Source organism: Centruroides vittatus, unplaced genomic scaffold (genome assembly GCF_030686945.1).
Source record: "Centruroides vittatus isolate TY-2023 unplaced genomic scaffold, ASM3068694v2 contig_1168, whole genome shotgun sequence".
Lineage (NCBI taxonomy): Eukaryota > Metazoa > Arthropoda > Arachnida > Scorpiones > Buthidae > Centruroides > Centruroides vittatus.
Window position 1 is genome coordinate 3,701,040 of NW_027120749.1, and position 25,634 is coordinate 3,726,673.

The 25,634-nt window shown below is 31.8% G+C and overlaps 1 protein-coding gene across 1 annotated transcript; it reads left to right on the forward strand.

The window, feature by feature from the left end:
- Nucleotides 1–13,917: 13,917 nt before the first annotated feature.
- Gas41 (YEATS domain-containing protein 4 Gas41) lies at nt 13,918–25,197 on the forward strand. Its single transcript, XM_067277605.1, has 8 exons — nt 13,918–14,049; nt 18,245–18,318; nt 20,741–20,860; nt 20,942–21,008; nt 21,704–21,798; nt 23,683–23,775; nt 23,851–23,938; nt 24,798–25,197. The coding sequence occupies exons 2-8, from the start codon at nt 18,259–18,261 to the stop codon at nt 24,971–24,973; spliced, it is 699 nt and encodes a 232-aa protein (XP_067133706.1). The 5' UTR covers nt 13,918–14,049; nt 18,245–18,258; the 3' UTR covers nt 24,974–25,197.
- Nucleotides 25,198–25,634: the final 437 nt, after the last annotated feature.

Here is a 25,634-nt window from a genome sequence, read left to right on the forward strand (position 1 = left end):
ATAACGCCCTCTTTTGGATAAAATAAATTGTTACATTTAAATAACAATAATTTTACATTTAATTTTAATTAAGTAAATTTAATTTATATTATAAAAATCTTAAATTAATTATTAAAAAATAAAAGTTTAATACTGAAATGTTAACTTCCCATCAAGTAAAGTGTGCAATGCGGTAAATACGCATTCACAGTATAATATTTTTTTATGAATACGCGTTGTATTAATTTAAATAATAATAATAATAATTTGGTCTTTAGATACAATGCAAGTCATTGAAGTATCACCTGTATTTAATAAAATTATTACATATTCATTAATCGTTATAATTAGCATCTAAAAATATTGAAAGACAACGCTGATTATTACTACTGGCGCTTATATACAATAAACAAACTTTTAAAAAACCAATAATGGACATAAAAACTGTTATTTCATTTATTTTAAATATTTATTGTATGTTGTAAGTGTTTATTGTATGCGTTTAACATTGTCGCACATGAAAAATTCGAAAAAAAAAATTCTGAAAATTAGCAAAGTAAATCGTATTATTTTTATTAACATTATAGGAATTTGCATTTCTAATAATATCAAAGTTTTAATTAAATGTCTTTTAATTAATTAAGGTTTTAATATTTCAAAATCGGCAATAACTAAATAAGTATTATTTAAAAGTTATAAAAATTCAAACTTACTAAAAATTCAGAATTTAGCTTCCTGTTATTATATGATTTTTCTATTATTCTCTCTTAATGTTAACTTTATTTTAAATTTGTTCTTAACTATACAAAATACAGAAGAAACTAAGTCGTTTTCTTCTCCATCCTGTCCAATCACCAGAAATAAAGTCTTCCTTCGCAGAGACAACCTTTTTATTAAAGGCTACGCCTCTGCAAAATTATTTGAAACAGTTTAAAAAGTTAACTGATAATAAGTCAAAAAATTTTTAAAATATATACGTTATTTCAATTAACAAGGCAGACGGTACTCACAATATAAAAATACAGAAGAAACCAAGTCGTCGTCCTCTCCGTTGTTCTTAACTATTAATAAAAATGTCTCTGTTCTTTTTATTCGTCAAATAAAAATCTGAGGAAATTATAAATGATTAATATTAATAATCATCATTTATTCATTAATTACATTTTCAAAAGCAAATTAAATTAAAAACAAATTAAAAAATTACAAGAAAAACGTCTTAAAAAGTTACATTTGAAATGGAGAGTAAACTTTGATCATTACATGTGAGATGTTTTTTTATTATAAGAAAAATAATAGCAAAATTTTTAAAATAATTACTTAAAATAATAAGTACAGGTAACCCCCGTATAACACGGCACTTCTATAGCACGGATTCACTCTAACACGATTCGAGAATTGGGACCATCCCCGTATAACACGGTATTTTTATAGCACGGATTCACTCTGACACGGTTTGAGAATTGGGTAAAACCAGTGGTGATATTCAGCGGGTTCGCACAGGTTCGGCCGAACCCGTTGTTAAAATTTTCAGTTTTTCCGAACCTTGTTAAACACACGAAACATTTCTCAGTGGTTTGTTTTTTTTAAAAAAATATATTAAAATATACGTATTATACTCTGTAATACTACTAAACTAGAGCCTTATACCCCGTTCGCACCGAGCATTTCAATGTAGATTGTGAGCAAGGTCGGGGACTATGTCTTGGCGCGATCTCTCTCGACCGTTTCAATCTCGACCGAAACGAGGTTTAATCGCGATCGATTCAAAAGAGTTCTTGAAACTAGATCCAGTCATAAGAGAGATCCCACAATCTCACGCGCGCGAGATAATACAAGATGGCTGTGGAACACGTGTCGGGCTTGGACGGCGAAATAAAAAGGATATCGTATTTCGAGAGATGATGACATCTGTCTATTATCAGCAGTGCCATTCGGGGTGAAAAATTTCTCTGCCTAAAAAAAAGGTTAACAGCAGTAATATACTATTGTTACCTGGTCTTCGCCCAGGGCTCGTTACGTTCCAAATACGCCACTGATTATTAGATATATCGCAAGAAAAGGTATTGTATTTATTTGTAGCCAAAACTTTCATTTCGTTGTCGGTGATTGTCAGGGGAAAAATTTTCTGCTAGCGAACCCTTTGTTAAGTATTTCGAATATCACCACTGGGTAAAACCCTCGTACAACATGAAATGTAATAAATTTTTACATACTTAAGTACTAATAGTTCACGAAAATTATTATTTTCGTGAACTATTAGTACTTAAGTATGTAAATTTTCTTTTCCCGCCTTCTGTCGATACACGTGGTCCTTCTCGAAATTTGTTTCAATGTTGTCAGATCTCGACGCTTCTGCTTTTGGTGTTGCCAGATGTTTTTCCTTTATTCCATACTTGATTTATTCTTCATAAGTGCTTAACACCATATAAGGAAATTTATAAAGATCTTTTAACAAAAAAAAAGCAATCTAAAATTACATACTTTTTGCAAAAGGTAAAGCATGGATCTGAAGATAATGCAGAAAAATGCTCAGAGGATAAGGATAACTTGCCAAAAAAAAACGCCCTTGGTTAATAGTGCTTAGTGATGACGAAGAAGACATTGTTTAATTTATATTCATATGTATCACTTAAGAAAATTTTAATAAAGATATTTATCTTAATTATGAAAATATAATAGCATGTTTTTTTAATTTTTGGAACCTACACCCTCTTTTCGTAATAGTTATTTGTTTCGTATAACACGGATTTGCATAACACGGCAATTTTTTGGAACGTAACTCCCGTGTTATACGGGGGTTACCTGTACAAACAAATCACTTTATCACCATCTGAAATTGGCGCTAAATCAAGTGTGGTTTATACTGAAGTTTCTCAAACAATGAGAATTTTATTTAATTGTATCTTGGGTTTACAGAAAAGTTTGAATACGATAGTTTGAAAATCACTTGATTTGGTGACATTACAAATGTCACCAAATCAAGTGATTAAGCAGTGCCATTTGTAATGTAAAATCGTACATTTAGTAATTCACAAAAGCTAAAGAGGTCTCTAATATTTATAAAGTCGATTCACATGTATTCATTTGCGCTTTACGAAGATGGTACTACTGTAATTAGGAAGGCGCTACATCGAGGTTTGATTGTATTTTATACGTTTTTAAAATAAGCCATTAATTATTTGTTAATAAAATATAGGTAAAAAAGGAAGAAAGATCTTAGATCATCACTAATGATGATTTTAGATCTTTAATTTATAGACAAATTAATTTAAAAACTTGTCTATAAATTCAAAAAATGCTTCTAAAAATTCTTTTAAAATAATATATACATTTAATAGAACATAAATTTTATTTTTTTTTAAATTTAAAGTTAATGTCTTAACAATATATAACTAATTGCTTTATTTTAAAATGATGCATTTAGAACTATTTCTAAGGTGATTATAAATGTTTAAAAATAGGTATAATTGCTTAAATCGAATAAAAAAAACTTAATTCAAATAATATTAAAATATTATATAATACAAATTAACATCTAGTTATTTACTTGAATTAAATTAAATAATATATGAATAAGTTGGCTGTACTGTAAAATTAACTTTTTTAAAGACTGAACATTTTACATTTAAGTTTTCAATTCGCAATTTATATGAGGAAATGAATGGTTCATTTTTAAATCTTGGCATAGTAAGAATGATCATAGTATTATAACATTATAATTTATCTAAATTTTATTATTATTTGAATTTCATAGTTTTAGTTCCTAACGTAAATTAATTATCTATTTTAATATGATGCATTTCATTTCAGATTACTCTATTTAATCGAGTTTATTATTATAATAAAGTTAATTGAGTTAAACGTGAAATTGATTTCATTACATTAACATTATATTTTAGAATAAATTCATTTTCGAGAATTATACTATAATCGAAGATTATCATATTCTATATTAATTTTACAATAATACGCTATTAAAATAAATTACAAAATAAATTTTGTTTATCAAAAGACTCCGATCTAATCTATTTTTTATTTATATTTAAAAATTTTATTGTTGTAATTCGAAAAAATTACGATTGTAAATCGTCTTAGAAAAATCCAGCAACGAGTTGCATAACTTTCCCGTTAGAAATAAACACTAGCTTAAGGTTAAAAAAATTGTGTAATGCCATCTGTTATGAAATGTTATTTATATTATTTTTGTTACTTTTATTATATATGTTACTCTTATTTATGTTATTTTTATATTGTTAATTATTATAGAAAGGCAAAAGGCTAAATTTTGATGCAGAAACTAATATTTAAAAAATTGTAAATGCCAATAACAAATAAAATAAGTCTGAAATATGACACGTGACCTCTTCTATTTCCTCACTACCTCGACCTTTAACCATCAAAATTTAATAGTATAAATGTCCCTTTTATACAAGTTATCATGCCAAATTTCGCATTTTAATCTTTACCCAATCATGAGACATTAAATGAAATAAATGAAAACACATACACACATCCACGAAATTTTTCCATGTTTGTTTTACTTTTTTGGGTTCAGATGGTCTAAAAACGTTGATATTTGCAAAAACCCGAAGGTAAAATTTGACAAGAATTCAACACTTTTCATATTATGTTATATACATAACAGAAAAAGTAAAATTAGTTATACTTGAAGAAGTGTATGATACATTATAAGATAAGAATTATTTTGCTGTTACTTGTATTGCTATTTATAAAGCAATATCGCTGGCCGAGAACCACTTTGTTCTATCTCCAGTTTTGTATATTTTTGTCATTTTTGAGGCAGAGCGTTAGCAAACCCTCTTCTATGTGGCTTACAATATTGAGTTTGTTCTCAAAATTTTATGAGCCGATTTTGATGAAACTTTGCCGTTTTCCATTAAATATTTCACCTATAATTAATCACGACTCTAAGAGATCCATGTTAAACATTTCGCGTATTCTAGAAGTACTTGTAATTTAGTTTTTAGGAAACGCTGGAAAAATGAAGCTAGATTTTCCAAAATGAAATTTACTATCATTTTCATACATCAAGCGAATCTATGCATCAGAATCAGGGCCGTCAAGAGGAGAGATCTGGTAATTTTTCCCGGGCCCGGAGAAAACTCAGGAACCCGTAGTGATTCTTATTCTACAAAATTAACATTATTTTACCAACAGAAAATAAAATATTCAAGACAAGTTTTTTTTATTAATAAAGAAACATTCTACGTTTTTCTTTCAAAAGCAAAAGGCTAAACTGCTAACACATTGGAGGCAAAAGGAGCCCGCTCTACCCTTAACCCCATATAAGCTCTCGACAGCCCTGATTCTCGAAGCGGACTCATTGTTTTCATTAAGGAGCTTCAAAAGGAAGTCGCGTTCAAGCACGGCAACGACCATCACACTGATTTACAATAATGCGAATAGTATTTTCACATGCTATAGGCAGTTTATTATTTAGAAATTGATCGTAGCAGCGTCCCAAGTTTTATAGCGTCTACTTTTGGAGCTGTCTTTTTTCTGCGAAAATCTTTTCTGCCTGTCCGAAAACATCAGCATACAAAATTTGGTTTAGCTTTTGGAATGCTACATATCCCACCAAACAACGATAAATAGGGGTATCTTAATTACAATCATCTGGTATATAGAAATACAGTAGAAACTCTATTTACCAAGGTTCACTCAACTGGAGTTTTGGTACTCAATTTGAGGTCGTTAAAAAAGAATTTGTAGATTTACTAATATAAATTTTATACAATTATACAGGATAAGAAGTCCACAATTTACATAATCCTCATGGGCTTATGGATTAGTTTCATTAACTTTCATGTAAGAACACGTAATCATGTTATTGAGTTTCAATTTTATTTTTATTTTGTTTTCCGGCTGTTATATATATACGTGGTACGATCCAAAAGTTCGGGGAATGCAGTAATCTACGACAACAAAAGCATGTATTTGAAGTTACAGCGTATGAAATGGATTCTACCAAACCACCTCTACGTGTTCAGGTTAATTTCACACATGTCATGTGATTAAACCGCGAGTGCCGCTGTTTTTTTCTGGAGATAGTTACCTTTGTCCTGCGACGTAATCAAAGTGGAGTTTCAAGAACAACCTCCAACATTTCGACTTCACCGTGACCTTTCACCGTAGAATCACTGTACACCTTTCTTAGCAATTTTAAAATCTTCGTAGGTGTTTTACCTAAACGCTGACAAAATTTTATGTTGGAGGTTGTTCTTGAAACTCCACTTTGATTACATCGCAGGACAAAGGTAACTATCTCCGGAAAAAAACAGCAGCGCTCGCGGTTTAATCACATGACATGGGTGAAATTAACTTGAACACGTAGAGGTGGTTTGGTAGAATCCATTTCATACGCTGTAACTTCAAATACATGCTTTTGTTGTCGTAGATTACTGCATTCCCCGAACTTTTGGATCGTACCACACACATATATAACACGGGAAAGCATCGTAATCGTGTCAAATTTGACCGTCCAAGTATTTTGCAAATCTTCGAAGTTTTGAAACCGTCTGAACCTCAAAACGTAAAATAAAAAAAGAGACTATTCCGTGTGTGTGTTTCGTTTACGTGTATATGGGATACAGATTAAGAAACAGTAGCGTGCGGTGAGATTTGATGATAGAGAAGCCGTGTTTCGATAAAAATTTTAAACAAATACTGAAAATGACAAAAATAAGCAGTTTATTTATTTTAGTTCTAAAATAGATAATTGATACGAAACAAAGATACAAAGACTCGTTTTTATTATTTTTTATAAATTAACTCTATTCGGCAATTTTTCCGAAAAGTCGTTAATTACTTTATCATAAAAATCGCTTGTCGTTCATTCCATCAAAGTGTTTGCAAACTCTTTTTCTATTGAAAGCAAAGCTAGTGACGACAATTTTTCCTCTGACCGAGTGTTCTATGCCAATGTATCAATTCGCTTCGTGGTTGAAAAACTGCGGTCAACAGACGCACTGGTAGATTATGCCGTAAAAATTAATGATATTAAATCATATAATTTTTTTAGTACATCTTTGTTCAGATCGTTATTAATTATAATATTTTTTAGGTCTAAGAGTGACTTGCCAATATAGTCTGGACACGAATATAAATATTACAATTCATTATGAAACTGAGATAAATAAATAAAAATCCATGAAATTTACTTAATTTAAAGAATTAAAACTCGCTTTGGAAAATTGTTTTTCATAATATTTAAAATTATTAACATCTAAGTGATAAAAATTCTAAAGATTTTATGCCTAAAAATCTGTCAATATAATTATAATTAAATATAGCTTTGTAAAGAAACATACATAAAAATTACATTGAATATTCTGTACTTTTTAAATCTTAAAACAATCTACTTAGTCAAATACGAGAGTGGCTAATGGATGGAATCATTGGAAGCGTTATACGATATTTCGATGTGTAGCATACACCAGCTAAAACGCGTGAAGTTGGTGCTCTGTAAAGGGAATGCGTATAATCTGGCTGTTTTACATCATTCAAATATTTTCGCCGTGGAAGTTATCCCGTATTCGACAATACGGCGCTTCCATTGGGAATATGTATATACGAATTTGTATTCGAATATACAATAGCAATCTTATCATTGTTTTTCACATGTATAGAAATTTGTAATAAAATACATTATGCGGTTATAATAAAATAATAATTTTAAGTAATTCAAAGTAGGTTAAAATATAAAAATAATCGCACAATATGTATTTATATTTTAGAAAATACAAGGAAAGCGGCGCTTCCACAGCTTTCACGGACGGCATGCCACTGTACTCAGTAGAATCATATAAAATTACTGAGGGGTGGAAATGTAGTAGAAAATCATAAAAAATAGAGTTTATAAAAATCATTAAAAATTTATAAAGCGTCCTAGTCTTCTTGTTTTTTAAACTCTTTCCCCCTGTGGGCATTAAGGGGGCCTTTTTTAGCAAGCCTATTATGGGTTTCGCCAGGCCCATAATAAGGCGGCCGGATGGTGAGGGACGGGGACCAACATATCCGATCGGACCATCTAGGGTTTCCCGAGCAATAGGCTGCCACCTTGACCGCTCGGCCATCCTCCCATCAAAAGTCTGTCTTGTAGTCACTAAGAGGCACTAACTGGCAGTCCTACAATACAGGTGGCCAAGTGGAAAAAAACGGGTTCCAATATAATCAGGACAGATTGTCATTAAAAATCATTATGTTTCCGATTCATAACGAATCTGGGTTCCCTAAGTTGGAAGGATAGAAGCTTAACGTATTATCAAGTCTTTTTCTACGATTCGCTGTTCGCCAGTTGTCACGTGTACAGTAACGCACAGCATGCGACGTATTTTGTACCGGCTGTCATTTTTTACCAGTTAGTTTTTATTTTTAATAATGATTTGTTATTGTTTTTTGATATAAACAGTTTAAAAATAATAGGTTGTTAAACAACAACCCATCACTAATTGGTATCTCTAGAGTTGTACGAATGCCAACAATGATACCAGAATATCTTTAAAGAACATAGGAAAAATTTCAAAACTTTTAGTTCATGAATCGGCTTATCTATTTATTCATTTTGGTCTTCAATGTGTTTTATTTTTGTGTTCAATATATTACATAAAACCACTAACTTGTAAGTCATAATTTATATTAAGGCAAACATAAATTATGACTTAGTAGTTTTATGATTACGATTTTTGCGAGAATAGAGTAGTTTTTATCGATGGATTGGCATACGAATTTAAAGATCATCTGAAAGTCAAAGTTGTGCTAGTGTCATGTTGATATCAAATTCAAAATAACTATAAAATTCTTTTTTAAACAAGATGAAACATTAAAATATATTAATGTTTTATCCTTATTAAATAGTAAATCTTCGAAAATCGAATTTTTATTCGCTTGTGCCAACGATAGATCTGACACCTAGTGGTATTAGCGCGATCTACATAATGGCGGCTGCTATGGGTATAAAGTAGTTTGTTAGAATAGAAAGTGTTCACCGAAATAAAAAGGGGAATAAACAGCGGAAGGCTGCCCCAAGGGCAACATCCGATACAGACGGGCCGGCTTCGGACATGGACCTTTTCTTCCCACCTGGCCCCACCCAGACGGTCTCGTTGGAAGACTTTTGCGCCGTCAACCCGGCGGAGAAAGTAAAACTTCGCCACCGACAGTCTGTGCAATCGGCACATAATGCCTAGTTCGGCCCAATTCAATTCGGCCCTTCGTATTGTTCACTGGAATGCACAAGGCCTACACGCAAAAAAGGATCTACTTTTGGCGGAACCATGGCTCCGCAGGGTAGACGTCCTCTTAATTCAGGAGACATGACTTGTCCCGACAGTCTCTTTCTCCCTCCCTGGTTTCACCATTTTCCGGTTTGACCGTCCCAACACCCGCGGCGGCGGTCTTTTAGCGGCGGTGGTGACGGCCATACCCGTGAGTCTCCTTCCGGTCGGCCCATGGATCGCTGGCCTGGAGACCCAGGAGCTCCGGATCTTTCTCCCGGGGGGTTCCCTTTCCCTCGTGAACGTCTACGCCCTTCACGGCATACAGCCGGATATGGACTTAGATGCCATGCTCCGGGACAGCTTCCGCCCTCGGATCATTTGCGGCGATTGGAACGCGCACCATCCTTATTGGGATGATGGCTGCATCCGCCCCGATACGGCGGGGCGCGCGCTCTTCAAATGGTTTTCCACGGCCAACCTTTGTTGCCTGAACTCGGGGGCTCCAACCCGGTTCAGTGCCTCTGGTGCTTCAGCGCTAGACTTATCGTTTTGCTCCCCGGACTTGCTGGGCTCAACTACTTGGGACGTCCTTTCAGACACCCTGTCTAGCGATCATGCCCTGGTCTCCCTCACCATTACCGCTCTAGCACACTGGCAGGGGCCTCGCGAGCGGTTTCGCTGTAGTACTGACTGGTCCGGCTTCCCCACTCGGTTCGAGAACTCCATCTCATCTCTGGCCCACCGCCCCCCTTCATACTCCCAGGTAGCCGGCCTACTTTGGGAGGCAGTGGAGGCCTGTTCGGTGTGGCGCGCCCTTCCTCCCCCTGGGTCTCCACCTTGGTGGACTCCCAGGGGGAGGAAGCCTCTTTAGGGCAGCCTCTTTAGGGCAAAGAAGCGGAGGGCTTTTTGTAGTGCCTGCCAATCTGCCTCCTTGGACCTTTGGGTACGCTACAAACGTCTCGGTGCCCTGCTCCGCCGGCAGTCTCGGCGAGCGTGTCGGGAGTGGTGGGGCCGTTTCTGCTCCTCCCCTCCTTCTCAGTCCACGATATATAGGATTTTCCGCCGCCTCTGCACACCCACGGACGCGCCTACGACTCACCTCATTTTGCAGACAACGGAAGAGATTACATCGCTAGCCCAGCAAGCAGAGGCGCTAGCCGCCTACTTTGGTCGGACCCGCCCATTGGGCATCTTCGCCCCAATTATAGAGCATGACAGCGACCGGATAAACTTAGAGGACGGCCCGTTTCGTCCAGCGGAGTTGCTTCGGGCCCTTCAAGGCCTTCGCCCGACTACTCCGGGCCCGGATCGCATCCAGGTCCAGGCCATTTGTGCTCTCCCCCCGGCGGGCCTAGCAGCCCTCCTGGCGGCCTTGAACAGGAAATGGACAGCGGGGACATGCCCCCGGAGTGGAAGTTAGCCCGTATAATTTCTATTCGCAAACCGGGCCGCCCGGCGACTAATTGCGCCTCCTATCAGCCAATTTCACTAACATCTCATATGGCTAAGCTTTTCGAGCGGATGGTTCTGCACCGTTTCCATCTTTTTGCGACTAGTTTCATCTTTTTCCACCCTCACCACTTTGGGTTTTTGCCCTATAGGGGAGCCGAGGAAGTGCTGATTCTCATCCATCACCAGATCGCAGTGGCTCGGGCCCAACGGAAGTGGGTCTTTATGTTGGCCCTTGACTTGGAGGGGGCCTATGACTCTGTTTGCCAGCAGGGCCTCCTGGCCAAGATCAGGTCTTATGGCATCGGAGGCAGGTTTCTTTCTTGGCTCAAGGCGTTTCTACTTGACCGCCAGTTCCAGATCCGCTGGCGTGGTATCCTCTCCCATCCCCACCCTTTCCGGCAAGGGATCCCTCAGGGGAGTGTGTTAGCCCCCCTCCTGTTTACCTTATATATGGCTGATATTTGGAAGTCTGTTCCATCGGACGTTACGACAATAGTATACGCCGATGACATCTATCTTATCTCTGCTAGCTCAAGCCCCACCAGGGCCCATGCCCGCGCCCAACAGGCTCTGGACCACTTGGAACACTGGGCGTCGGGGTGGAGCATGTCTATTTCTGCGACAAAGAGCGCGTCAATCGACTTTTCGGCTAAAACCAATCGCCCACCTTTATCTTTCATCCTCAGCTCGGGGACCATCCCCCAGCAAAGGATTGTCCGGGTCTTGGGCCTCCAACTTTCACAAACTTTCACCTGGGATGGCCATGCCCAATTCCTACGGACCAAACTTACACGGTCCTGTTCTTACTTAAAGTAGCCCTCTGCATCACCTTTTCCAGGCGGTACCCAGCCTGGCGTTTTACCACTGGCGCCGCTTTCAGGCCCCTATGTCAACCGGGTCTTCTCCCACTTCGCTAACGGGAGTCTCCCGGTCGCCAGCCTCTACCGCCAGAGTTTCCACCCCCCGTGCGCAGATCAGGTCTGGTCCAAGATCCACCTCAATGAGTGGTCCGCAGCTGGAGCGGCCCACGACGAGGGCTTGAAAAGCCGGTATTTCGAACTCCAGGCTAATCAATGGCACAACAGATACTGTATTGGTACCGATGCATCGAAAACACCTCTCAGAACTCAGATCGGTATCGTTATCCCGAACAAAGGAATCCGGGAGACCTGGCGTCTTCACGATGCCTGTAGCGTTTTTACGGCAGAAGCAATCAGGGTTCAGCGAGCGTTGATGATCGCCTCCCAACATAATCGTCCGACTATTCGACTATTATCTTTTCAGACAGCCGCTCAGTTCTGCAGGCAATAGCGAATGTCTCTTTTTCTTCGACGGCCATCATCTCAGATATCGCATCTACAGTTAGCAGGTTTACCGCCCCCCTGGACCTCGTTTGGATCCCAGGACACTCAGGTATACTGATTAACGAAGCGGCTGATAGGGCAGCCAGCCACGGCGATCTTACTGGCTCCTGGCGTCGCTTCCTGACCCCGAGAGAACTTCGACAGCTCAACAGGGACAAGATTGAGCTCGCCCTCACCGACAATTGGTCGGCAGCTCTTCGGCTCAAGGGGAGGGAACACCTCCGGCCGTTCTCCCCTTGGCCCTACCATCTGGCCTCCTCGCGCCGAACGGAATCGCTTTTGGCGAAGCTACGTACAAATACGGCGCCTTTACAATCTTTCCTTTATTTACGTCACATTAGCCGCTCACCGGACTGCCAGCACTGTGGGCTGGAGGAAACCTCTGACCACTTTTGGCTGGTATGTCTGGCGTACGACAAGGCCCATCGGGAGTTTGGCCAAGCCCTCTCCTTGGACCTGCACCAGACTCGTCATCTTAGCTAACTCTATTGGCCAAACGCGGACATAGACCCCCGCCATCACATCTGAACCCTTGAGCGGTACATTTACAAGACCGGTCGCTTTGCCTAGCCACCAGGCGGTGCATCGGAAGAAAAGCCGATAACGGCCACACCTTCCAGTATAAACCTATGAACAAGAACAAGAAAGTGTTCACCCTTGCTAATATTGTGTTGTGTCCTTTGTTAAAACTGTATGTATGTTATCGCAGACGTACCGCCAGGTTTCTTCTAGTCATACCCACATAATCTTTTTCGATTCCTAACTGTTGATTTTCAAATGGAATTTTATATACCCCAGCTTTACCTTCCTTTTTTACGCTGTCTTTATCGTTCTGTAGCAAGCTACAGATATTAGGTGCTCTTTTATAGATCATTCTCGATTTTTATAAGAAAAAGAGCATTTGATACAATGTTGACAAACGACACAACAGCACAATATTATCAATTATAGCACAGACTGAAGGTGCGATTGTAAAATGGGAAGAGGCTAAAGTCATTTAAACGGTGCACTCTCCATCCATTGCGTTGGAGAAGGAAAAGGTGGAAATTTATAAAATTAAAATGAAAAACCGTTGCTTAAATGCTATGGATGCTAATGTGCTTCCAACAGCGTGAAAATATATAATAGAAAAAAAGACACTTAAAAACCCTTAAATCTTTTCTTTTTACTTAGCTTTGTTTTCAATGTTTTATTTGTTTGTTTATTTATTTAATATACACACTTCTTTCAATTTATTTTAAAGTTAAATTATTTTATTGAATTTTAAATATGTAAAATATTCGAAAACGGTACGTTCCATTTTGGAACATTTATAATATTAAACCTGACGATGGCCTATATTAGATAGAGTGAAAACATTTGTATAAAAGAATTTTAAGCTCAGCAAAATTAGCTGTGGGAAACTGAAGTGAATTGTTTGCTGAGAAAGAGCTGGATAGATGAGAAGTTATCAGTTTTGGCATTTCCTCTCCTTCTGTAAGACATCTTTTTCGATCAGCCACATATTCTAAAATGTCACAAAGTGTAATCATAGTGACTTAAACAACTACGAAATCAACTAGGATTAATGTCGGATACAAATGCGAATAAAACGTTTTGACTACAGAGAGAAAAGTTATTAAAAAGACAACACACGAGTAACTCTCGTACATTGTCAAGCACGCTATATCCTTTGTGGCAGCCATTTTGGTCGACTCATACGCCACCTATATTTACTGGCACAAGCGAATACATTTTAGAAAAATTTTTAACTACAACATAGATAAGTATAACTTAATTATTATTTAATTTTGATTTTACATTAAAAATTATTTATTATTTTCAGAAACTAATCTAAATGGTTAATGAATGATTTGTTTAAAAAAATTAAAATTTAATGACACAAAAAATGATACTCTGTAGATGTCGCCAGTTACAATAACTTTCCAAAATGGCGGATAACACAAATATATCCATGTGTAGATAGAAAACACTTTGTTTCTATCTATAAAAATGAGAAACTGTCAAATTTAAATGTAAGTTTTTTTGTTGATAAAATAATTTATTGAATAAATTTATAAATATTTAATTTGAAACTCAGCATTTAGTTAATAAACATAGAGAAGTTAACTCCTTAAGATAGTTTATTTTATTGCACTCCGTTTTACACGTGTGACACTGGCTAGACAAAGGATGTAGGGTTCCTTTGTTTGCCGTTTTTTATACCCCCAATCTCTGAGTAAATGGTGTTACCTATAAACAACATTTCTCTCCTTTTATATACAAAATCTTCAAGATGTTTTGGTTGATGGCAAACATTAATTGGTTTTTTGCTGTGTGTTGATTCCATCAAGGATGTTTGTTTGGTTTAATATTTGCATCATCAGTCTATATTTTGGTAAGAATTACTTGATTTTGATGATGATGCATTGTCATCTTCAGGAGGAAATATTTAGCAAGTTACAACACATTAGAAATAGCTCCAGGTATCCACTTCTGATCCTTGTCATAATTTCTATAAAGCACAGTCACCAAACTTCTTTTCCAGATTGGATCTAAGAACATTAAAAGGAATAAATCATTGGTTAATTTATCAAATTTTCTCTTCAAAAACAGTATTTATAAGCTATTTAATTAATGGAGTTATTTTTTAATATTGTTTTAAAATCTGATTAACATTCAAATTGCAATTATGGTATTTACAAAAAACCATAAATGAGAAATCAGTTTAAATCAGAATATCTTTAAAGAACATAGGAAACATTTTTTTTACCAAACTTCAAAAAACAAAAAAAAATTTGTTTAGATTTTGTAAATAAATTTTTCTTTTCATCAATATTTAAAAAAGTCCACTTTAAAAATAAATACAAACCTTAATCTTACAAAATAAGAGATCAAATATGCTAAATTTGAAATAATTTTTGGATTATAAAGTAAAAATGTAATAATAAACAATGGTAGAAAAATTATTTACTCATTCTTTATCATTAAATATGTATTATGTAAGAAGTACTTAGGTAGAAACTTTCCTACAATAGCAGGGAATCCTTGTCAATGTTATTTAAGTATAATTCCCTTATTCTAAATTTTGTTTTTGCTAGCATTTTCAGTAAAATCAATTATGTTGCAATCATATTGTGCATTAATATTATGCAATAATTTTTTTAGCTTCGTGTATGAAGTTCTAGATGTGTAATTCACACGAATACACATCTGAAACTTTAAAAATATTTTATTCATGTTATTACTTATTGGAATTATATAAATCTAAAATTAGATTTAAATGTAGAATTTTGTAGATGTTGTTTATTAATTATTCAGAAATAAATTGAGATGAGTTGTATAAGAGAAGATGAAATTTGATTCGTTTAGAATCTTGTATGTATAGTGAATACTTTTCTTAAATAAAAATGACACAAAATATTTTGATTTTGAATAAAGATGTTTTATTTGTTTAAATATGAGTTTTTGTAATTAATCAAGGCTATACAGTTGAACCTGTCTATCTCAAACATAAGTACTTAACTCAAAATTTATTTTTTTCTCCTGCATTTTCAGCCTAAATTCAATATATTTTTTCATGTTTGTCTCAAATAATTTTTTCTAAAATCCTCTCTGTCTCAAATTATGGACTGAAGTATCAATTACAATTTCAAAACTCAGTGACATTTTGATAACAAACTGTAGTTGAGAAACATCTCTTGCAATACAGTACATAGTTGCAATTAATGCTGCTTTTCTCTGATTGGCTATAAGTTTGGCTTGAATTTTATTGGTTGAAGAAAGTTGGCCATTAGAAACTATTGACAAAGTATTTCTGTTAGGTATGTCAAAAATGTTTTATTTACACATGATATAGGCATGTACTGTACTTGCTTTTGTATTAGTAAAATACTGTACAGTACCTCCAATCATGCCTATTATTCTACTGTATAAGAACCTCTACATCTCAAAATCTATCTCAAATTTTTACTTTCCCACGCTGTTATATATAACAGTGGGAGAGTATGGCAATTGGTCAAAAAATGACCCTCAAGATTTTTACATTTTTGGATTCTAGACCTTGCAATGTTGAGAAATGCAAAAAGAAATTGGGAGATTTTCCAGTATGTATGGATGTTAGTCTTTGTGTGGGTATGATTTTTTCGCTCTCTTTGAAGCATAATAACTTTTATTTTATCCAATTTCAGAAATATTTTATCAAATATTTCTGAAATTTTGCTAGGATGTTTGTGTAGGGGATTGATGCTATTACCTATTAAAGTTTGGTGGTTAAAGGTCAATGAGATAGAGGGGGTGTGTGTTGTATCTCAAGTAGGGTCAATGTAATGACGATTTTATTCATTATTGGCATTTGCAATTTTTTATAAAACCCATCCCTATTTTCAAAATTAAACTTTTTGCAATAATTAAAATATAAGAAGTATTTTATAATGGATGGTGCCACAAAAATTTTAAATGTTGCCGGAAAAGTTAAGCAACTTGTTGCTAGATTTCTTTTCTTATTCCTGTGAGATTCAAGATAGACTGGTTCAACTGTATTTATGTTTGATATGTTTCTTGCAGTAATTTTAATTTTTTATATGTACATATATTTTTTAACCTCTTTATTAGAACTGTATTTGTCCATCCTTTTTGTAGGCAGCCAAAAAATGACATTTATAATTATGGCTAATTTTTTTGGTTATTATTATTATTTACGAGGTGCAGGGAAAATAACTTAATTTGACTTGGTATGTTTTGTTCTTTGTAATTTATTTATGTTCTGTTTTTCATCTGGAAGTAGTAGTTATAATCTTTGAAGAAAAGACCACTTTTCTCAAAATAAGATGTCTTTATAATTAATATTTAATGACATCAAATAAATGTTTTGTTTCAGATTGGAATATAAGTGATTTTTAAAAGATAATGTAGTTATAAATTTATTCTCAGATAATAAGTTATTGTCATAATACTAGAACCTTATTATTGCTGATATAAAGCAGTTTTTAAATATTTATCATAATTCAAAATGTAATACATAATCTTTATAATCACTATTTGTTTATAGAACGTAATGTAATTGAAATATAATGAGATAATTTGTTGTATTTCGAGAAATGAGAAATTATTATATCATTTAAGTCAGGGATGGGCAACCCGCGGCCCTCGGGCCGCATGCGGCCCGCAGTAATATTTTTTGTGGCCCGCGTGGCATAAAATATGAATAAATATATCAATTTCCCGGCTTAACGAGATATTCAACAAAAATTTAAGCGTTATTTTCTACAACTTATATTTGTGAATAGCTAAAACTAGCAGTGACTAATATTTAACCAAATATTTCCGACATATTACGTTTAGATCAGTGCCAGAAGCTATATTAAGTATACCTATGCTAATTTATAATTATATATGAGTAAATAATTGTGATTTACCGACATTTTCTCCCTCTTTTCTCTTGTGTGCGGCCCGCGTCAGTGCAGCCCTCACATAGAAAAAGGTTGCCCATCCCTGATTTAAGTAATGGAATTCAGAGTAAAAAAATAGAGAAAAGCAACATATATTCAGAAATAGTATTTCAAGATTTTCAGCCAATCTGAATCTGAGGATAAAGATATGGATAAGGTTGAATAGGAAAATTCTGAGTGAAATGAGAATGCTCAAATATTTTATGTTAACATTGCAGTGTAAAATGCTTCAAAATTTAATATGCATAAAATGAAAATATAGCAATAACCAATAAGAAACAATTGAAAAGGTTCTGTAAGCCATTCAATCTAACATAAGTTTTTAAAAGTTCTTTATTCTACACACCATTTTGTTCACTTATGTATGTGAAGATAAGTTGACATTAACAAAACTACTTATCAGTAAATTTTCTTCAGTTTAATTTATTTATTTTAAATGTTTAGTTTTTAACATTTCAAGATAATTAAAAATTATTTTATCATTGTTTTTCATCATTTAAATATAATCAATGTAGATTTTATAATGTATAATGCTGTTTTTTGTTAATGCTGTTTTGTTAATTTTTGTTAATGTATAATGCTGTTATTTGTGTAAATAATTATTTTTAATTTTAATAATAGATGTATATTTGAGAAAATTGTATATAAAATAATGAATAAATTTGTTATGTATAAAAATTGTAAATAGAACAAATTTTCTGCAATGTTTTATTTTAAAAAATTAGTATTTTCTTTCTATATAATGTTTTCATAATTTCTATTAATATTTTTTCTGTTCTAGTTTTTCTTGTTTGAATGGCAATGATAAAGTCAAAAATGGCAGAGTTTGGACCAGATTCTGGAGGAAGAATGAAAGTACTTTTTCTTAATTTTTTATTATTTTAAATATTTGATTTTTTTTATTTAAGTAACTAAATAATAATATGCTATTTTTAATAATAATAATAATAATAATAGTAGTAAGTAAGTAAGTAAGTAATGTTTATTGTAATAGGATTGAACCTGTTACATGGGGTGTTTCAATTATTAACCAATCACAATCATATTACAACATATTAGTTCCATATAATATATCTTAGTTATTTAGTTTAACATTGACATATAATAATAATAATAATAATAAATACAATTTTCTGCTAAATTGTCTCTCAAGTTCATCATTAAGATTTGTAAATTCAGATGCTTATATTTTTTAAATTTACTGCTAGATGTTTAAAAATGAAAAACCCTTTAACTTTTGGATTATAGTATGACCCTGATTTATAATACTCAAAGATGAAAATTTGATACATTGTATCAAATTTTCATCTTTGAGTATTAACTTGTTTTATTTTATGCCTTTTCCCATTTATAAGATAAAATATTTGTTACAATGAATGCTGACCAATATTTAAAAGAACAAAACATTCTAATTTTGAGGAAAGTGACTTTTTCAATATTTAGGAAATCTTAGATGTTTCAACTCTATTAATAAAGTTTATTAATTATAATTGGTACACACTGCCAAGTTTACCAGTTTTTGAAGGAAGTGTAAATACTCTGGATAACTAATTCTCAAATTTATCACTTCAAGCTTAGAACAGGACTTCTTAAACTATAGATTCACATAATTTTTTTAAATTTATAAACAAACTGTTCAAACTTTTCTAGAAAAACTAAAATTTATTGTTGTATATTAATTAAATATTTTTTATTAATAAAAATTTAAGATTTGTTTTAGTTTTTCACATTATTTAGTTTTACAAATAAACAACAACATAACATACAAAGCTACCACCAACCAAAGCCGAAATTATTGGGCTGGAAACGGCTATATTAACATATTAATATTAATACAGTAGAGCATCGATTATCCAACTTAATGGGGACTGGGGTTGGTTGGATAACCGAAAAGTATGAAAAAATACATTATTAGTATAGTGTATTAGGCCTGGTTTAAATACTAGCCTCCCTTTCATGGTTGAGCCAATGCTGCCAGCTAAAACATGCAAAAATTTAACAAAAATAATAATAAAGTAGCCAAGACATAACCAAACATTGTAGCGCCACATCACTAGCAGACATTTGAATTTGCCGACTAGAACGCGGTCGGTTAATCGGGAGTCGGATAATCAATGCTCTACTGTACAGCCATTTCCAGCCCGATAATTTCGGCTTTGGTTGGTGGTAGCTTTATTTAGTTTTGTTTTATTGTTGTTTTATTATTGTTTTATATTTTTTGTGTGCTCTATTTCTTGTGGGAGAGTGAGGGGTCCCGGTAAGAAGAAAATGTCTAGGGCCCCAAAGTGAATTAATCTGGCCCTGGTAAAGGATGGAGTTGGACACAATCAGGCCAAATTATATGTGCAAAATTCCTAAGGATACAGTTTGGATTCAAACCTAAGTTCTAAAACAGGAGAGACTTCTTTGCTATTTTAGCCATCTATTACACTGTATTAATTAAATTTAATATGAAATCTCGTTATTGAGAACAATTAACTATGATGATTACAAATTTCAATTTATTGTTAATATTTTTCTTTTAAAAATTTAAATTATTTTACTGTCATAAATTATTTAGAAAGACTTCATTTAAAACTGAGAAGCAGACATTATATCAACCAGTCTTGGGCTTTTAAATTAAAAATTAAATACAAAAATAATTTAGGCCTATATTTAATAAGATAGTTTACTCTTACATTTCAATGCACTATATTGTTTACAACAAAAACACCAATAATAAATCGTGATTTTTAAATGTAAAATATCTGATGTAATAGACAAATAACTAATGAATAATAAGAATTTATTAAAGTACCATTATTTTTGTTCATTTAAATTATTTAAATGAACAAAAATAATAATTTTATTGTTTATATTACAATATTACATATAATCCAATTTTACATAAAATTTACATAACATCTGATGTTTTTAACATTTTGACCCACTCTCACATCAAAACAGTGTTATATTACTCTTTACTATAGAAAGGTTACCCTTTACCTGCCTTAGAGTTGACAAGATAAAAAAGTTTAGAATAAAACAAAAAAAATATGCTTATGATTGATGAAAACAATTCATTTTGAATATTTTTTGATATTCAAGTATTAATTTTAATAAATTAAATTTGAGTGTGAACTTTAATAGAATAGATGTAGATAATTCATTGTTTAAAAATTTAAAGTGATAATACTTTAAAGTTTGTATGTTATAGTTATATTATGATATGTAAAGCTATTTATGTACATATGATATAAGAATAATACCAGTACATTACAAAATTGAATTTGTTTAGGGTGTGACAATTGTAAAACCTATTGTATATGGAAATATTGCTCGTTATTTTGGAAAAAAACGTGAAGAAGATGGACATACACATCAGTGGACAGTTTATGTGAAACCATACAGAAATGAGGCAAGTTAAAAGTTTTCTTTATGCAAGTTGAATATATTTATTAAATACAAATTAAAATATATTGTATATTTTAATTTGTAGGATATGTCAACATATGTGAAGAAAGTACATTTTAAATTACATGAAAGCTATGCCAATCAAAATAGAGGTAATGTGTTTAATTAATAAAAAATTTATGTTATAATTTAAGTATGTAAATGTAAATATTTCTATTAAAGAAACCAAAACGTAGACTATCCAGATAGAACAAGTCAAGACACCATTTTGGATAGTCTACATTTGTGGTTTTAATGAACTTTGATGTCCTGGAATTATTAGTTTAAATGAATAAAATATAAATAAAGCTTTAATTTAAGAAGATTAAGATTTTATTATTATATTTTTATTGTTACTTTAAAATAAAACAATATTTTTTTTTTTTTTGTAATAGACAACAGTTGAACTGAAATTTTTATTTTTTTATAGCTATGTGTTACTTGGCTTTTAATCTGGATTTATCATATGGGTTTCTTAACTTGGTATTTTTATTTTCTTATTAGCTTTAAGTTATTAAAAAAATAAAAGGAAAAAAACCAAATTAAGAAATTGCAGTATGATAAGTCCAGATTAATAGCCAAATAATACATAGCTGTAAGAGAATAAAGGACTAGAAACTATAAGAATAATGTTTTATTATTTAACTTGTTTTAATTAATCACATATTTTTATGATTGAAAGACCATTTTAAGATAAATTAGTTTATTGTATTTTTATCAGGAATTTATTGTATAATTTATTACTTATATTATTATTACAGTTTAGCATAAAGAAATTCTAATGTGTTTTATTTATAATATACTTCAGTTGTTACTAAACCACCTTATGAAGTCACAGAAACTGGTTGGGGAGAATTTGAAATTGTCATTAAAATATATTTTCATGATCCAAATGAAAGACCAGTAAGTTATTGTAAAATTATTTTTTAATTATGTCATTTTTAGTGTAAATTTATATTTAAATTAATATTTGCATGTGTATTTATCATTTAACTGGATGAGGTTTTTAATATATATATATATATATATATATATATATATATATTACTTCGAATATATATATATATTATATATATAATATATATATATATATATATATTCGAAGTAATCATAATTAAAATGTCTATTCAAAATAACTACTAAAATGTAACCAAACTGAAGAAAAATACTTTTTGGAAGATAAAGTGATTTTTACAGAAAAATATTTCAAAAATCAACAAGAGAAATCTGATGTTGCAGAGAAAAAGTATATTTGCACCACATCTATAAGCAATTAATGATTGGCACGAAACATCTCATGTTTTTCTTTATAATCTTGTTGGTAATGAAAATATGATAGCTATCATCTTACCTGAATATGCTTTTGCTTGTGAAAAGTTTCAAAAAATGTTGTTGCTATGTTTTTGGAATTCCAATGATGTAGGCACTTATAAATCGACTGACACCATATAACACTAGAAGAATAATTGCTTGATTTGGGGAAATCAGATGTTTAGAAGTGAGACCAGGAAGATGAAAAATGATTTGTCAACTAGGGTTTCTCTAACGGGATCCTGGAATCCAAGATTTTTTTTAATCCAGAAAATATCCAAGAAATTCTTCTCATCCCAGGAAATCCTGCAAATTTCCTAAAAGTTCACTTTTTTCTTATTTTGTGTTAAGGTTGAAGAAATTTTGCAAATAGAAAGTATAATTAACTCATAAACTGTCAGAATACATTTGTATTTATTAATTTTAAGCCTGCTTATTAGTTTTTTAAATTTTTGCTTGTCATGGCATGTTACAGATTGTCAATAATCAATATGTAGCCTATTTGTGGCAAGACTCTGAAAATTCTTTACTTGTCAGAACCTGTAATATCTTGAATAGTTGCACTGATGCTGTCTTAATTTTTAATCATGCCCGGTAACTTCAATAACTGCATAATGCCAGGTTGTGTAAATTGGACAAGAATACAAATGAGTATGAAGTTCATAAACCTGATTATTAAAGTCAAAAGAACCTCCAAATTATCGGGCCATAAGCTTGATGCTGCTATTAAAGCAGTTGAGGTAGCCAAATCAAAAATACTAGACAGCAAAAGAAGTACTGTAATGCATCTTGAAAATGAACTTGAAGTCTTTGAGGTTACATATGAAAAAACACATCTGTCATCTCTTAAATGCATTAAAGATGATTCCACTCACATCGATTTAAAGGGCATTCTCGGTAGTGGGACTTTTCATTACTAATTAAGAACCAGATTGAGTGATCGGAGTATTGACCATCTTTGCTTTTTAAAATTATTATATAAATTTACAATAATATTTGTATTATATCTTAAAAATAATTAATTATATACTGGGATCCTGGGGGAAAAGTTCACTTTTTTCTTGAAATCCTGGGACAAGCAATGGACCAGGAAACGAGAAACCCTAGTCACAATAGGTTGAAGACATTGCCATTGTTATTATGTAATGTTGAATAGATAATGCAGTATGTTATGTAATGATAAATGGATAATGCAATTGTCAAATGCAGTTTGACAATTTCTTCGAAAAAATAATGCCATAATAAAAGATCATTATAAAATCACACATCATGAAATAATTCTGGTGAATGAATTTATTGAATTACATGAGAATCATCTTGGTATAATGATTGTTTAGTTTAAAAAATTCTTTTAAACTAAACAAATATTACACCAAAAATAAGTAATACTACATAATAATATTTTTTTCTTGTGTTTAAAATTTTCAATTTAGTTACATATAAAATTTAATATATAATAAATGTTTATTGTTTTAGGTTACATTCTATCATATTCTTAAACTGTTTCAAAGTGAAACAAATATTATGTTAGGGAAGAAGCATTTAGTTTCAGAATTTTATGATGAATTGGTAAGAATGTTTAAATATATATATGTATACATTTCAAAAAATAATTAGTTAAAAAATTAAAAATTTTTTTAAAAGATATTTCAAGATCCTTCTGCTATGATGCAGCAATTGTTGACAAGTTGTCGACAACTAACATTAGCACCATATAAGCATGAAACAGACTGTGAGTATCTTAATGTAGGATATTTACAATTAGAATTTATATCACTATATATTTAATTTTATGAATGTTTTTAAAAATATTCTTACAATTAAGTTTGTGAAAAATAGTTTCCAAATTGAAATATACTATAACTTTACATGGATATATATTAATATATATATATATATATATATATATATTAATATATATATATATATATATATATATTAATATATATCCATGTAATATATCCATATATCACTATAATAATATAATAATGAAAAGATAGTAAATTATTTTATTGAAAGAAATAGTTTATTATATATATTATATAATATTTTAAACTTGGGCACTTCCAAGTTTAAAATTAAATAGTAATACAAAGCACATTTGCTAAGTTTTTGCAAAACCTATAAAAACTGTAATTAGATAATAATGGTAGTTATTTTGCTAAATACATACAATATAATTAAAAACAATTGCATTGTTTTGGAATAAAATAAAATAAAACAGAATATAAATTGATATTTATTTGAAAAGAATGTTTGTGGTTTGTTACCTAACACTTTTAACTATTTATATATAATAATGATAATAATTTTGCAAAAGTGTAGTGATATAGGGTTTTCAAATTTTTGAATCAACCATGTATAATGCTAATATTTTATTTTTGGCTGAAACTGTATTGATTAAAGTATGTAATTTTTGTAATATACCAACACCAAATCTTCCCCAAAATTGGAATTACATACTTTTAAAACTTTACAGAAGCAATTATTTTGTTTTAAAATTAATTTAAAAATAATTTCAATTGTTTAATTGAATATGTTATTGTATATTAAGCTTCGTAAAAATTATTTTATTTATTTTGCTTTTTCAGTTGAAGAGAAAAAAGAAAAGACCCTCTCTGCTATACTTTCAGCAAAGAATAAGATAAGGTTAGAAATTGCAGATTTGAAAGAAAGATTGAAGGTTGCCAGAGAAACAATTGCCAGATTCAGAGAGGAGATTGTTAAAGCTGAAAATATTCAAGATCAAGAACATGAGAAAATTTAAATAATAAAACTTAACTTGATCTTATTTTCTGACTGTCAGCTGAAACATATTTTAGATTTTTTTTTAACATTATATTGTGACAAATGGTTACATGACACTGCAACATTTTATAAATTCATCATTACTTAGCCTACTTTTTTACTTTATGTTTTGCAACAACTTTTTTTTACAAAGTTATGTATATTTAATGTTTTTAAAAAATAAAACAAAATATTTTTAACCAATGAATGCGTTAAAAATTATCTGATATTAGTTAGACAACCATAAATTTGGTTTATCATCTACTTTGACTTATTCAGATCATATTTTTGTCTTTAGCATGGATAACTGAAAGTTTAATGATTTGAAATGAATGCAAATATTAAATTAATTATAAACTTTTCATTTAATTAGCTATTAAATAACTATCAAAAAGTTGTACTTGAAATATTTTAATATTTTGAATTCAATATAAGGATTATGGAAATATTGTGCAAATAAATTGTGCAGTCACTTAAGCATTTCTGATATTAAAATTTTAACTAAAATGATCAAGAATAATTCATATATAACGGCTTCTTAAACTTTTCTATTCGAGATTCCCTTTTACCCTAGAAAATTTTACATGACCCCATATGTAGGTATATAAAATAGGTATACAAATAAAATCACTGATGATAAA

Bases quoted from the DNA above. Each gene is read 5' to 3' on its own strand.
- Gas41 (XM_067277605.1), top strand. From the start codon at position 18,259: ATGGCAATGATAAAGTCAAAAATGGCAGAGTTTGGACCAGATTCTGGA. The intron at 21,799-23,682 runs GTAAGTTATTGT...TTATTGTTTTAG, and splicing joins ATGATCCAAATGAAAGACCA to GTTACATTCTATCATATTCT. The intron at 23,939-24,797 runs GTGAGTATCTTA...TTGCTTTTTCAG, and splicing joins ATATAAGCATGAAACAGACT to TTGAAGAGAAAAAAGAAAAG.